The sequence below is a fragment of the Malassezia vespertilionis genome, chromosome 6 (genome assembly GCF_029542925.1).
Source record: "Malassezia vespertilionis chromosome 6, complete sequence".
Classification (NCBI taxonomy): domain Eukaryota; kingdom Fungi; phylum Basidiomycota; class Malasseziomycetes; order Malasseziales; family Malasseziaceae; genus Malassezia; species Malassezia vespertilionis.
The window spans coordinates 190,458-205,827 of record NC_079252.1 but is presented as its reverse complement, the minus strand read 5'-3'; the positions used below and the strand labels follow the sequence as shown (position 1 = coordinate 205,827).

General features: G+C 55.0%; 5 protein-coding genes and 1 non-coding gene across 6 annotated transcripts; 2 read left to right on the top strand and 4 right to left on the bottom strand.

Moving 5' to 3' along the window:
• Positions 1 to 121: 121 nt before the first annotated feature.
• MVES1_002985 (uncharacterized protein) lies at positions 122 to 4,302 on the bottom strand (the record flags this gene model as incomplete). The annotated part of the gene is made up of 2 exons (XM_056207803.1): positions 122 to 441; positions 504 to 4,302. The coding sequence occupies 2 exons, from the start codon at positions 4,300 to 4,302 to the stop codon at positions 122 to 124; spliced, it is 4,119 nt and encodes a 1,372-aa protein (XP_056063778.1).
• A 127-nt stretch (positions 4,303 to 4,429) lies between these two features.
• CHS4_1 (chitin synthase) lies at positions 4,430 to 7,168 on the top strand (the record flags this gene model as incomplete). The annotated part of the gene is made up of 1 exon (XM_056207802.1): positions 4,430 to 7,168. One exon carries the CDS (start codon positions 4,430 to 4,432, stop codon positions 7,166 to 7,168), a length of 2,739 nt encoding a protein of 912 aa, XP_056063777.1.
• Positions 7,169 to 7,538: 370 nt separating this feature from the next.
• Positions 7,539 to 10,676, top strand: MVES1_002983 (uncharacterized protein; the record flags this gene model as incomplete). The annotated part of the gene is made up of 1 exon (XM_056207801.1): positions 7,539 to 10,676. One exon carries the CDS (start codon positions 7,539 to 7,541, stop codon positions 10,674 to 10,676), a length of 3,138 nt encoding a protein of 1,045 aa, XP_056063776.1.
• Positions 10,677 to 10,683: 7 nt separating this feature from the next.
• MVES1_002982 lies at positions 10,684 to 10,767 on the bottom strand. Its single transcript has one exon. It is a non-coding gene; the product is annotated as a tRNA-Arg (tRNA).
• Positions 10,768 to 10,811: 44 nt separating this feature from the next.
• MVES1_002981 (uncharacterized protein) lies at positions 10,812 to 13,580 on the bottom strand (the record flags this gene model as incomplete). The annotated part of the gene is made up of 1 exon (XM_056207800.1): positions 10,812 to 13,580. The coding sequence occupies one exon, from the start codon at positions 13,578 to 13,580 to the stop codon at positions 10,812 to 10,814; it is 2,769 nt and encodes a 922-aa protein (XP_056063775.1).
• A 65-nt stretch (positions 13,581 to 13,645) lies between these two features.
• CCT6 (T-complex protein 1 subunit zeta) lies at positions 13,646 to 15,340 on the bottom strand (the record flags this gene model as incomplete). Its single annotated transcript, XM_056207799.1, has 1 exon — positions 13,646 to 15,340. The coding sequence occupies one exon, from the start codon at positions 15,338 to 15,340 to the stop codon at positions 13,646 to 13,648; it is 1,695 nt and encodes a 564-aa protein (XP_056063774.1).
• Positions 15,341 to 15,370: the final 30 nt, after the last annotated feature.

Genomic DNA, 15,370 nt, shown 5'->3' with positions numbered 1-15,370 from the left:
TGAAATTGCGCGCATAGCAAACGCCAATCCCGAAATGGAACATCGTGAACGATTTAAGCTTGCTATGAAGACGTGGATGTCGTCGCCCTTGAATCCAAAGAACCGCGTGTAGCAGCCAGCGCTAATCGAGATTCTGCTGTGCGAAAATCGCACCAATCTCGCGCCGTTCCCGTAGCCAGCACGCAAAGGTTGGGAATGTGCGGCTTGCGTGTGTAATGGAAGAAGAAGACAGGTCCAAGTCGTCGCTGACATCGACAGGCACAGCACGAGCTTGGGTCTCTGTTGCAGGCGCATCTTCTTGGTCGCCCTGCGCCGCGGCGCTGTGGCCAAGCCTGTCAAATAGATAGTCTGCAAAGACAATAAAGTAGCCGTAGCGAGCGAGGTAATTGTGAAACACAGTGCGCAGCTGTTGTTGCCGCTTTGAGTGCGGTTCTGCACTGTCTGCCCGCATCTTTGTTAGACTAATGGCTTCTGCACGTTAGGGCTGGATTGCGTATACGTACTCCTCAAATTCTGCACTGCTTCCATACGGTCAATCACACGGTCTGCCAAAGTCTTGGCCAGTTTCCCGTGGCTCAATACACCCACGAGCCGGAGGATACTTCGGTAATCTCCGTGCAGTAATAGCTCATCTTCGCGCAAATCGATTCCCTCTTGGTCCTCCATTTGGTCGAACACGGCGTCATTTTTGTTCGCAAGCGGCGGGCTACTTTCTTTGCTCAGCCACGCGGCGCCGTAGCGGTTGATACTGACAATCAAAGCAGCAATAATCATGCCGCTGGTCGTACGGCCGCGGCCCATTTGGCAGTTGAACACTGTCATGGACCGCGTGTCAATCGCGCGCTGCACACGATCCTCCAGCTGCGAAAAGACTTGGGGAACAGGTGCTTGCTCATCCGTGATGGCCACGCGGCTGTATTGGACACGGTAGCCCTCGCTGCATACCAATTGGTACACCTCTTGCGGTGTAAGTACGTCCTCATCGCGCACAGACTCCCAAAGAGGAAATATTTCAAAGTCACCGCCGTCGCTTTGCACTTCGTCGTGCAGCAATACACGGCCGTTGCGCAAATGCGCCTCGGCAAGAAGCTCCTTCTTGAGCGTCTGCTCGATGCGTTCCACCACATCCGTCGTTACGCCCGTCGCTTCTACGTTCGTCAATGGCTGGTCTGCTAGCCGCAAAACATGCGGACGTCCATTCACGTAAAGAACCGGCTCTTCGCGCAAATTGGTCCATACCACCTGCTGTGTACCGCCTGGCTCTGCGCCCATGCATTTTAGTCCGCGCCGAAGCCCTTCAACGGTAGGCATTCCGCAGCCCCATGTCTTTCTCGCTGTCGGTAATTCGGATGCAGGGGGTGCGCAAGATAATGTCCCAAGCGGCACCAAGGGATTGACGCCGCGTAAATTTGGCATGCCTTCAACGCGGAGCGGAAGACCAGCTTTGAGGATGCCGCTAAAAAAGTCAGACTTGAGCATGGTGTAAGGGCCCAAAACACTCCCACTCCGGTTGCTCACTACTTCGCGCACCTCATCACTTAGCGCCATGCCATCGCCAATGTCCATTTTGCGCAAAGGAGTGATGGTGTTCATGTCCCCTTCATCCAAGTCTTTCGCGATGGTTGCAAGCACAGGTTGCCGCTTGATGAAGCGCTCCAAAGTATGGGTGGTAATCGTGTCGAACCGGACCGTTTCCAAGTACGCCTGGAAGAGTAGCAGGTGGAAATAGCGCCGCAGGCTCTGCAAACCGCTCGCAAGATGCTGCTTGCGCTCCTCGTTCGTCTTGGCCTCTACCGCAGCAACACGCGCGTCTTCAATGGATTTGCGTAAGTTTGTAATGCTGCTGCAGTGGTCGATGCATTCATCCACGATGCGTTTCACTTCCAGGCCGCGAGGAATCACGCGCAAAAGACCGTTTGTCACATGGTAGCTCAGTCGCTTTTCGGGGCGCTCGCCATTTTCCGTCATCCCTGGGATGGGCAAAAGCAGGCATCGATCGTTAGAAGGCCGTTCCACTTGTATCCAGCGCTCAATCAGCATAATAAAGACAGACACCAAGGTGGTACGTCCGCGCCCCAGCTGGCAGTTTACAATAATGGGCGAGTGCACTCGATAGGCAGACAGGACAATGTTAACCATATCCATCACGTCCGACACTTCGAGCGACTTTTCCGCAGTGACAGGGACGCGGCGGAAAACCAAGTCAATGTGACCAGGGAGTGTTTTGGCCACCTCATCCATGACGCCTTGCACCGTGGCTATGTCGCATGGTTTTGCATCTTCCCAAAGCGGCACGATAGAGCCTTCTTTTGTCTCTGTGTGCAGCAGTAACTTTCCGTCGCTGTTTTTCAGTTCATGGATCACATCCTGGCGCAAGCGATCTTCGAGCTGCCCCAGGCGCTCTGGTATAATGCCGCTATAGTCCCTGATATTGCGAAGCGAGAGCTCGCGCTGGCGCAAACAATACGGCTGGCCATTGACGTACACCAGCGGCTCTTCTCGCAAATTGACCCAGGTGATGGCGCACGGCTCTGTCTCGACCATGTGCATGCTTTTCATGACCATATTTAGCAGCTTGTAAATGCCTTGTACCGACGGCTGCCCTGTACCAAATATGTTCGTCTCCGGTACCTGCCGAAAGTTGACCGTGGCATCTTGCTGCGCAGAATCCTTCTGCACAGAAAATTCGCGCCAAATGTCGCGCTTCAGCAGCAGTCCCGAATGCAATACAATGCCACTGCGATGACGCAACACAAATTCGGTGAACTCGTCGCCAGTGGTGAGCGGCGCTTGACTTGCACCTTCATTAAAGCGCGCATGCGAGCGCACACCGAGCTGTTCAGCATCGCCATTGCTCTCGACTGTGACGTCAGACACGGGCTCAAAGATGGACAGGTGCTGGTGCAACATGCGGACACGCTGGATACCGCGCCAGATTTCCGCGCGGTCCTTGAGCCAGTCGACGAATCGGTGCTGAAACACGGCGGTGCGGCTTTCGCGCACGTAGCTTGCAAAAGCAATCAGTGAGTAGTACACCTCGAGTGATTTTCCCGCACGGCTCAAAAATCCTTCGGCGTCCTGTGCATTCTGGTTTGCAGAGTACTTGATCCGGTTTTCTAAAATGGATTCACGCAGATTAATCGCTTGATGGCACGCATCATTTGCGGTGTCTACGACCGCTTTGCACTGCAGTCCTTCGTCCAACAGACCGCAAAGTCTGCGTATAACACCATAGTGACCCATATTCGCCTGAAGCAACGACTCAAGCAGCACAGGGTGCGAGATAAGTTGTTCCAGTGCAGTCTGCGTATTTTTCAGTGGCAGCACATCCGTCATTACACACACGAGCTGGAGCAAAGACCTGTTTTTCGCAACATTCATGTGCAGCCGTTGTAGCGAGTGTGCCAGTTGGCTCGAGTGGGCTGCATTTGTTTCCTCGTGCTCGTCTCCGTCGCCGTGCTCAAATGGATCGTCGTTTGCCAAGAGCATGAGCTGCCTCCTGCGCACAATCACCGCGGCGATCATGGCAAATGTGGTGCGGGAAATGCCAGCACCACAATTAGTCACAAATACAGTCCGCCGAGGGTCGGTTCCTTTGATCACTTGTGTGTACGCATCGAGATAATTGTGCTCCAGCGGCTGGTCGCGCGCGATGGGCAAACGATGGTAGTCCACGCGCCATCCTTTCTTTTGTATCGATTCCCACACTTCGCGCACAGTTCGCACCTCCTCTTCGTTTACAGCTACCCATGTAGGCACCAAGTCTAAACTCTCAAGCTTTTCGTCGTGTACCAAAAGCAAGCCGTTAAACTTGCGTGCCTCTTGCAAAATATCTTGTTTCAGCCGCTCCTCGATCGCCTCCAAGTTTTCGGCGCGATTGCTGAGACCTAAAGAGTACTTGGGGCGGTTCGCCTCACGCAATACAAACGGCCTGTCGCCCACGTAGATAACTGGTTCCTCGCGCGTGCACACCCAAATACATCGTTGTTCGACTGCGTTACTCTTGGCGCTCGCCAACATGCTCACAGGCTGACATTGCAAGAGCGCAAGCACTGTTTTTAGCCCAAGGATACTTGGTTGTGCAAGTCCATACACTCCAACGTCGAGGTTCGCCGCGCGAAAGTACGGCGCACCCTGGAGTTGAAGTGCATACTCGCTGGACCAATCCCGCATATCTACGCGCTGGTCCGTTTTCAGCACAAGTCCACGAGCAAGCACACTTCCTGCACGCCCACGAACCACATCCCTCTCGCTCCGCTCCAATTCCAACGACGGGAACTGCCCGACTTTGGTCGTCGTCATGGCAGCAGGACTGTTGTGCGCTCACGCCAAGCCCGATAATGCCAAGCCCGATGGACGTGCAGAATCGGGGTGCCTGACGTTGCGTGTTCAACCTTCTTCTACGCTTTAACACTGCACTCTGTGCACGATGCCTGGCGCATCGAATACGTGGGGCAACTGCGCCACACCTGTAGTGCAATACGAAAGTCGAGTTGATGCTCAGGAGTTTGCAAATCCCTACGATCTTGCTCCTGGCGGGCCGCCACTGCCCACCTACGACGAAGCCAACGCCAGTACGGAGATTGCGCCTCACCAGGACAGTCCAACATTGTCCGAATACGATGTGTACGCCATTCCAGGTCTCTATGCTCAAAGTGCAATGGGTCACGGCGATGCGAGCGAGGCACATACACAGCCGCTGCAACCTGCGCCTGAGCCTGTGCCGTGGATCAACGATGGGCAGATGCCGTACATGGTGCCCTACAGCGACAACTCCAAAGAAGTGGTATCGTCTGGTCACTCAGACGATATGGATTCACATTACATTCTTCAGGGTCTGGTAAACGGCTATGACAGCACGATTGATCATGCTGCTTCGGACGAGGATGTGCCGATTCGTGCAGACGACGAAGAGTCGCGCTTCTTGGAAGAGGATCTTTCGGAGCATTATGGTCGTATCCCTGAGAGACAGCCACGCCGCCATCGTACGCTTCGCCGTGTCCCGCTGCGCGATGGTCACCTTGTCCTGGACTGCCCCGTGCCGCCCAAACTGCTGGAAAAGCAGGCCATTCAAGAGGGCAGCGAGTTTACACACATGCGATACTCGGCGGTGACGTGCGACGCAGATGACTTTGAAAAAGACGGCTATATGCTGCGTCCTGCTTTGTACAACACGCCGCGTGAAACAGAATTGTGCATTGTACTGACCATGTACAACGAAGACGAGAAACTTTTCGCACGGACCATGCATGGCGTAATGCAAAACATTGCATACATGTGCTCCTTGAAAAAGTCGGCCATGTGGGGCGAGGATGGATGGAAGCGTGTGGTGGTATGCATCGTTGCAGATGGATGCAATCATGTTAGCAGCCGGACACTAAGCGTGCTTGCAGCGATGGGTGTATACCAGGAGGGTGTGCGGCAGACCGAAGTGCAAGGCAAGCCTGTCCAAGCACACATTTACGAGTACACTGCACAAGTTTCCGTGACACGCAACATGAAAATGCTGAGCAAAGAGCGTGGTCTTGTGCCTGTCCAAATTTTGTTTTGCATGAAAGAAAATAACCAAAAAAAAATTAATTCTCACCGCTGGTGCTTCAATGCATTTGGGCCGGTGTTGCAGCCCAAAGTGTACGTCTTGCTGGATGTCGGCACCAAACCTTGCTCGCGCAGTATTTATCGACTTTGGGAGGCGTTTGATCGCGACGCCAACGTCGGTGGAGCGTGCGGAGAGATTGTCGCCTTGAAAGGCAAGCTCTGGCATGGTCTGGTTAATCCGCTCGTTGCTGCACAAAACTTTGAGTACAAGCTGAGCAACGTGCTGGACAAACCGATGGAAAGTGCGTTTGGGTACATCACGGTGCTTCCCGGCGCTTTTAGTGCCTATCGCTACGAAGCACTCAAGAACGACGTAATGGGCCACGGGCCTTTGGCCACCTACTTTGAAGGAGAAAAGCTGCACGGTGGAGCTGGGAATGCCGACATCTTTACAAGCAACATGTATCTTGCCGAAGACAGGATCTTGTGCTGGGAGTTGGTGACCAAGCGCAACTGTGCCTGGATTTTGCGGTACGTCAGCAGTGCACAGGCAGAGACGGACGTGCCACACGAAATTCCCGAGTTGATTGCCCAGCGGCGTCGGTGGCTCAATGGTTCCTTTTTTGCGGCAATCCACTCCGCCATCAAATTTACCTACATTTATCGCTCGACGCACTCGACGGTGCGCAAGGTTTTTCTGCATATCGAACTCATCTACCTTGCGATCCAGTTGCTGTACAACTGGTTCATTTTGGCCAACTACTTTATTGCGTTCAGCATTCTGACAGACTCGCTTGCACACGTTGTGCATTGGGTACATGTCCCAGCAGTGATTTGCTCCTACATCTACATTGCCTTTGTCATTTTCTGCTACTTGCTTTCCATGGGCAACAGACCAGCAGGGAACAAGCTTGGCTACTTGCTAAGCATCATCGTGTTTGGCTTATTGATGCTTTTCATGATGGTTTCAGTTATATACCTCAGCGTGACCAGTGTGATGGATGCCGTGCGCGAGACCCAACCCAACGCGATTATGTCGAATCCAACCGTTGTGCGCGTCTTTATTTCCGTCCTAAGCACGTATGGGATCTGGCTCATTGCCTCGCTGCTCTTTCTCCAGCCATGGCACATGTTTACAAGCATTTTGCAGTATCTGCTCCTTTCACCAAGCTTTGTAAATGTGTTTAATGTGTACGCATTTTGCAACACACACGACGTTTCATGGGGCACCAAAGGCAGCGATACCAACAAAGTACCCCATGCAGACCTTTTCGTGCCCGGAAATGTGGTCGAAGTCGCGATGCCTTCGGAGCCAACCGATTTGAACGCCGCATACGAAGATGCCTGTCACATACTGGCCAACAAGCCCGTGCGTACGCGGCCCGGAAAAAATATGGAGCAGTACCAAACTGACTATTACGCCGCCGTGCGTACAAATGTGGTACTTGCATGGACACTGACCAACGCGGCGCTAGCCATTGCAATCTTAAATCTGCCGTACCATGTCCACACTGTGTACTTGGCATTCCTGTTTTACTCGGTCGCCGCACTATCCTTCTTCCGTCTGTTGGGTGTGATTGCGTACTTGGTTGCTAAGCTGTTCCCGTCCAAGCAAGTGCCTCAAGTTTAAGTGTACATAGCTGTCAAGTATCTGTTGTTATATCAGGCGTGCTGTAGCACGCGGCGCCGGCGCCGGCGCTTTCGACAGCACTTCAATAGACGGCTGCGCGTCGGCGCCGACCTTGCGACGAACCAGATCGACGAGTGTATGACCAGGCGGCCGTTCGGTCGCATTCTCGCGCTCCCAAATAAAGTATGCAGCCACGCCCGTCGCTACCCCAAAGAGAGGATCCGCGTACCTTGCGTGAGCTTCGTTCGTATACGTACCGTCCAATAAGGTACCGCACCATACGGAGCGGTGCAGCGGCGCAGGCGCAGCGTGCCCGCGCATCACGTGATAGGATTGTCTTGCACGGCCAAGCTGCTTTCCGGTGCCTACCATGTATCCTGTAAATCAATGGGGTGGGCTGCCGAACTACGGCGGCTACCAAAACCCACAAATGACCGGCGGATTTATTCATCCACAGCATACTTCCATGGGCGGCGGGGTGCCTCCGAACTTTAACAGTGCGCAAGGCGCATCGTTCGTGGCCCGACCCCTTCGGCCTCCGCCTCCGCCCATGTCTGCAGGGATGATGCCGCAGATGACGGGCATGTCTCCTGGAATGATGCAACAAGGGACAGGAATGTCACCCATGATGCAGCAAGGCACAGGCATGCCCATGATGCAACAAGGGACAGGGATGTCGCCTATGATGCAGCAAGGCACAGGCATGCCCATGATGCAACAAGGGACAGGAATGCCTATGATGCCACAAGGGACAGGGGTGATGCCGCAAATGACAGGCGTGTTGAACGATCCACGCATGCGGCTCATGTATACTCAATTCCTCCCTGCGGCACAGCCATACTCCGGTGGCGCTCCTGCGGCCAGCGCAATGAACTTTCACCAGGCCAGTCTCCAGCCGCATCAGTTCCAGAACAAACTACAGAGCATGGGTGCATCATCCAATGCCCCTCCCGCCGCAGGTGCGAAACCCAAGATCCCTTGGGCATTGACCAAGGAGGAAAAGAAATCGTACGATAATATTTTTCGTGCATGGGACGCCAAACGCACCGGATTTATTGGCGGTGAAGTTGCGCGAGAACTTTTTGGTCAGAGTGGCCTGGACCGCGAGACCTTGCTCCAGATATGGCACCTGTCCGACACGGAAAACAAGGGAAAGTTGAATCAGGCCGAATTCCACGTTGCGATGGCCCTGATTTACCGTGCACTAAACGGAAATACGGTCCCTGTAGAGCTTCCCCCAGAGCTTGTGCCGACTTCTTCGCGCGACCTGGATGAATCGGTTGATTTCCTCAGAGACCTGCTGAAGCAGGACTCGAGTGTGCGTAGCTCCACTGCGCTCAACCTTCCTGAGCCCGGCTCGAACCGCGGCGCGAATTATACTGAGAGCCGCAGTTTCTACCAGAATCCTATCCAGCTCAAGCCGCAGCCTAAATCGAGTGCGGATGCGGTCACGTACAAGCACCAGGACTCTGGCTCTGCAGGCTACCGCAGCAAAGGCCGATACTTGGACCGCCGCGAAGTGCGCTTTGATGGGCAGAGTGCAGCCGAAGATCTTGGCGAGATGAAACGCCAGCTTGAAAAAACTCAGCGAATGCTGGAAAAGACAGGTGTACAGGACGACGAAGACCGCGAATTGGAGCGCGAGATGGAAGATGCTAGGTACTCTATTCGGCGGCTACAGGATGATATTGAGTATTACAATGCCCGCGACGGCGCACATGCCAATGACCAGCGGCGCAGAGCGGAGCGCACGCTGATGCAGTTATTGCACGAACGTCTTCCAGAGCTCGAGTCGCGTTTGGAGAAACGGCAGTCGCGCGATCGAGAAAGGCGTGTACAGTCGAGCAAAGAGCGAGATGCACGCAACAATGATCGGTACGCACATTTGAAAGACGATCCTGTAAAGTCCCCTGTCTTCACTACGGAAAGTGCGGCGCCGGCGGCAGCACCAGCACCGGCACCAGCGGCAGCACCAGCACCAGCGAGTGCGCCGCCTGCGATGCTAACAGGCACAGAGCGTGAGGCGTGGATTCGTTCCGAGGCTCAGCGTCGTGTACAGGAGCGCATGCGGATGCTCGGTGTAGGCGGCTCCGTGAGCCCTGGAAATCAATCACCGAGCATGGATACCAGTGTAGAGGAGCGCTTACAAGCGGAGAAACGTGAGGCAGAAAAGCGCGCTGCACAAGCCGATCGTGAAGCGGCGGATCGCGAGGAAGCGAGGCGTACGCGTCTACGCGAGCAAAAGCTGAGTCGAGCGGCGCCGCCGCCGCCGCCATTACGTACGCCTGCACCGAAAGCAGCACATGCAGCTCCACCGGAGCCTGAGTCTTCCAGGACCAATCCCTTTTTCCATATGCAGCAGGTGGCCGAGACGGAACATTCGATTGCTACAAAGCGAGAGCCTGAGCCAATCGCGGAGCCCGAGCCTGAGCCAGTTGCAGAGCCCGAGTTTGAGCCAGTTGCGGAACCCGAGCCTGAGCCAGTTGCGGAGCCCGAGCCTGAGCCATTTATGGAATTCGAACAAGAGTCCGGACCACCTGTGGAGCATGCTTTATCTGCGCCTGCTGCACCACCCAGCAACTTGCCCATGCCTCAACGCGCTGTGCCGCCCAGTGCCCCCAAATCGTCAAACATGCCTGTTCAACTTCCTCCGTCACATGACGATGATTGGGACGAAGAGGATGAGGAGGATGAGGACGGCCCTGGCTTGAGCTCGCGTGTCACTCGTCAGCACTTGGCGCAGCAGTTATTCAGCGGCGTTGTGTCCAGTGCGCCTGCTACGCCCCCTCCAGCACCGGCACCGCCCCCTCCAGCATTAACGCCTCCAGCTCCCAAGACCTCCGCTGTGCAACTCGACGAAGAGCCCGGCGATCGCAATGCGCTTCTCTCCCAAATCCGTGGAGGCAAGTCCTTGCGCAAAGCCAGCGTGAATGACCGAAGCAATGCGACCACTGCCGGCGCCGTATTGGGTTCTGCATCACCACCTCAAGGTCTTTCTTTGGCGTCTGTGCCCGAGTCAGAAGCGCTGGAAGCAGCGCCTGCCGAGGCGCCGCATTTCCCTGGCAGTTTTGAAGAGCCGACCGATGAGCTTGCTGCACAGCCTGTGGATAACCAAGACGATCTAGGGTTTGACATGACGCGCTCTGTGCTTTTCCGCACAATGTATCCATTTACCGGAGAACAAGGGATGCTTTCGTTTGATACTGGCGAAGTGCTTATCGTGCACCCTACACTTGACGGACCAACAATTGAAGGCGATTGGACTTACGGTGCGCTTCTTTGTGCGCCTGCGCACAAAGGGTTGATCCCAGTTGCGTACGTGGCCTCTATAGAGGAAACGATTGGCGCTGAGGCGTTGTACGATTACAACGCCGCATCCCCCGAAGAAGCATCTTTCAAGGAAGGCGAAGTGCTGCAAATTGTGGACCAAAGTGACCCTGATTGGTGGCTTGTTGTGCGTGGTGCCAAATGCTTGCTCGCCCCAGTAAATTACATGCAAGTAGCGTAAAAATAAAAGAGCACAATGGGGATCGAACCCATGACCTTCGGGAATCAGCGTAACCGAAAACCGATGCGGTAAACCACTCCGCTATGCGCCCAAGGATCGCAAATTCAGTCTGCCCCAAGCAACTATCAATCCACACTACGCAGAAAGTGTCCTACGGTATGCCAACACCATCGGGGCGGCGGCTTTCCAGCAATGACGTTGGCATTGCGCGAGCGTAGCCATAGGCGAAACAGGCACCTCGTTGCATAGGAGCTCGATGGGTATATCTAGCGGCGATGCCGCACTGCTGCCTGCACCTTGCAACGCATCTTGCACAAATGCGGCAATATGTCCAATGCGTTGCAGCCGTTGTATTTTTGGAGTTTGCTTTGCGTCCGACAGACTGGGCAGTGTGCCACTCGTCAGAGTACCAGGCTTCCATGGGACTAATTTCAACTGGACTGCATCTCCATCCTTGTCTTTTACAGCCAAGAGCGTTGCGTTCAACAGCCATATTGGAGAAAGAAGCTCCAAAAGCGGCAGGTCCCGCGCCATGGTCCCAACCCTGCCACGAAACACTTCCTGCTCCTGCTCCGAGTGATGTACGGCACGTGATATACTCACGGCCATGCTCGGATCGTAGGGGATCGAAGGCGTCTCATCGCAAGGCGGCGGTGCACGCGAAAGATTTTGCAGTACGGCTTGTACATTGCGAAGATGGTGCGGTTCATCCTTGGGCTCATTCTGGGGCGTCTGTGCAAGCAAAGGTGCATCAACCTTTCCTCTAGCTAGTGTTTTGCGCAAGGACCCAAAAAGTGTAGGCGAGGTACTTTCTGTCCCCGGCGCTTCCTTTTGCAAAGGCCTTGACGAAGCCGTCGGCGGTGTCGACAGCATTACGTAGAGCGATTGCAACAGATCCCGAAACAGAATCTCGCTCTGCGACTGGTGCACTTGCGCAGGGGCTGGGACTAGGGGATGTTCACTCGTCATACTCCCCAGCACATTTTGCAACGTGCATTTGCGGTCAATGGGTTGTGCGTACAAAAGCACCTGCGGAAGCCACTGCACCAAAGGAATTTGCAACAGTTGCTCTGGCGTTTGCTGCGTCGTTTCCAAAACGTGCAACAAAAGTGGCATCCCCGTCAGCACCAGTCCTTCGCTCCGCATTCCTCGCTCTCCTGCCGTAAAGTGGGCAAAGAGATTGCGTAGTACACAAGCGCCAACATTACTACGCTCATCGGTCCACTCCGGCTGTATAGGGAGGCTGGCAAATATCGCATCCTGGTATACATCGGCAGCAAATACACTTGCTGGGTCAAGATGCACGCGCAGAGTGCCAGTCATTGTGTCAACAGAGCACCACGGCGCAATCACATCGTCGCCATCGATCAACGGCTGGATCATTTCTAGCGTATCACTAGGCCGATCCTGCGGTCGCCATTTGTTGGTAAGACTGTTGCGCTTCAATGCAGCCGCATGTACACTTGCAGGGTCCAACGTACCGATGCACACAGCACGCACTAGATTCCACAAGGCGAGCACTCCCATCATGTCGATGGAGAGCGCATGGATACGATCGTTAAGCACAACAGCGCGAGTAAGCCCGTACTCACCGGCGATTTGGCATGCTGGCGTGGCGCTTAGCGGGACTGCATCTTGCGTCACAACATTCTCCGATGTTGACACACCGCTCGTACCCAGCTGAATGAAATGGCGCGACGCAATGGCATCGCGACGTTGCACAGGCGCGTCTTGCCAGCCGCGAATGGAGCATATGCTGGCGTTGGATGACCATACACAATGACCTGGATCGGGTGCAATGCTGCTAATAGCAGCCGCATCTGTATGACCATTTGCATCTACATCCTGAGCGTGTGCAATCAGAATACCGTCTCTTTCACCTTGCGCATCCTGTTCTACTTTGCACAAGTACCCTTCGCGATCGCCCGAGTAAAACACGTTCAGCGAGGTATCGGTGGAGGCAAGCGACCACACGCTGCTGTCGTGATGCATAAATGTATGGATGCATCGTTGCTCTCCAACATCCCACAAACGTATAGTTGCGTCCGACGAAGCCGACAATACACGTCTGCCATCTGACGACATGAGCAAAGCACGCACATTATCGTGGTGGCCTACTAGCGCAAATGTCGACTCGCGCATGCGCGGATCCCAGCCTCGCACCAGACGATCTACACCGCCCGTGGTAAGAACGCTTCCAGAAAAACTGCTCGCCACAGCGTAAATGCTTGTATTGCTCACTGCTCGCCACATGGGTGCTCGGCGTACCTGGCGCAAGTCCCAAAGACACACGGTGTGATCGAGCGAAGCACTCGCAACACAATCTGACGCAGGTGCATATGCAAGTGCCTTGACAAAGTCGGTGTGGACGCCGAGCTCGTACGGCAATGCTTCAGCGCGCGGATTCCATGCTTTGATTGTGCAATCCAGTGAGGCAGTCACCACGGTCTCGTTCTGGTTGCAAAGAACCATAGCCTCGATCCAGTTGTCGTGTGCTTTGACGCTCTGCTGAAAATGTGGCGTGGAAAGGTTTTCGCGCGCCCATGTCCAAGTACAGATCTGGCCATCTTTTCCTGCGCTGTACAAGGTGTTGGCACCGTCCGACGTATCCAGCGCAAGTGCGTTAGTGGGACGTAAATGCTTGCGTCGCAGCGCACGGGGCGGAAGACTGCGTGATGCAGCGCCTGGATCGACGCGTTGCACCTGTGGTCCCAAGCGACCGCACGCATGCAAACGTGGCCCTCGCTGCTTGGAGAGCGTATAAATGGGCAATACCGACGCGCTTGTATCGGTCGCATCCGCAACATATCGCCGTGCCAGATCGTTTTCAAATGACACTATATTTGGCAACGCGTACGATACACGGTGCTTCGAGGCCCATTCCGTCCGCCGCGTGCCTTCCATGGCGGACGCCAAGATGTGGAGGGCAAGCGGGCAAGCGGGCGCATGAATGCAAGTGTGTATAAAAGCTACGGCTCCTTGAGCGAGCTACGACCTGCGCGCAAAATCTCGTCCACGGACAAGAGGTTGGATGCAATGACTGCGCTAGAATGAATCATGTGACGTTTCACGCGATAATTGTCCCACACTCCAGTGGTCACAGGGTCCATGGGCTCGCCCGTTTGCGTGTCGAGGCCAACAACGTGCCCATCGGCGCACTCGTCTTGGAGCGCGAGGAGCGAGTCTTGGATATCGAAGCCCGAATTGCTAGCGAGGGTTTTAGGAATGACCAAGAGTGCCTGTGCAAATGCCTCAACACCGAGTTTTGCGCGGCCCTTGGCATTGCGGCGGACGGTGTCCATGAGGTAGGCCGAAGCGCTGATTTCAAACGCTCCGCCGCCGGGCACCAAGCAACCATCTTCCACAGCGTTCTTTACGCTCCGCAGACCATCGCGGATAGCATCCTGGATCTGGGTCATGGTGTGCGCATTGGGGCCGCGGATGAGAAGCGTAACACTCTTGGGGTCTTTGGTGTCCTCCACAAATGTATACTTTTCCTCGCCAAGCGTCTGCTCGTAAACAAGACCGGCCCAGCCAAGAACTTCGGGCGTGAGGTCGTCAACACTGTTTTGCGCGACGCCGCCACAGCAAAGCTGCAAGCGCTCCATGTTGCGACGCTTTGCACGGCGCAGTGCCAAAATGCCGTTCTTGGCCAAAACATCGAGTGACATCGGATCGATCCCTTTTTGGTTGAAAATGACAAACGAAGAGCGCTCTTCTTCCGGCACGTCGGTAGCAGTGTCGCACACCAAATTCTTCAGCTCCACAATCTTTTTCAGCTTGGCGTCCACAAAGCGGCGCTCCGATTCAACCAGCTTTTCGCGCTGTTCAGCGTTGGAGTAGAAAAAGCCCGAGTTGACCTCCGTCTTTTCGTACTCGAGGCTTACATTCAAAGTGAGCACGTACGCGTTGCGAACGCGCTTGGGCATATCTGCGTGGCGTGCGCCGTGGTCCAGCACCAAACCACGGATCAACTGCGTGTCTGTATCGCTCTTGTGCTGCATCTTCATAACCTCGATCATGTGCAAATCAATAGGGTCGTGCGCCTGCCAGTCTTCCACACGCTCCGTGATGCCATCCGTAGAAGGTGCGGGAGGGATGACAGACGGTGCCGCGATGCGCGGCTTGATGGCCAGCACCGCATCCACCACGCTATCGGCGAGCTGCGTCGCAAGCTTGGCAGACAGCTTAGTACTCAGCGCAGTAAGCGCCACGGAAATCAGGTTTGCACGGTCCATAGTCAGCTGACGCTTGAACGTCTCGAGGAACTGCAGTACGCCATTCTTAGCCTCGTCAAGTCCCTCGGAAATAACGCGCGAATGCACGCCCTCTTGGACGCAGCGCTCGGCCTGCTTGAGCAGCTCGCCGACGAGGATAACTACCGAAGTAGTCCCATCGCCGCACTGTTCATCCTGCGCTACAGCAGTACGAGCAATCATCGCAGCTGTCGGGTTCTGAATCTGCATCTCCGTGAGCAAGACTTTGCCGTCCTTGGTCATTTTAATGTTGCCCGACCCGTCCACCAGCATCTTGAGCGTGCCGCGCGGACCAAGGTTCGAGCGCACAACCTGTGCAAGACCTACGGCACCGGCAATGTTCACCTGCAACGCCTGGACACGTCGCACAGACTCTGCGCGGGGGTTGATCAGCTCAATGGCCGACATGGTGCTGCGCAAAAGTTTGACGGTGGCGGC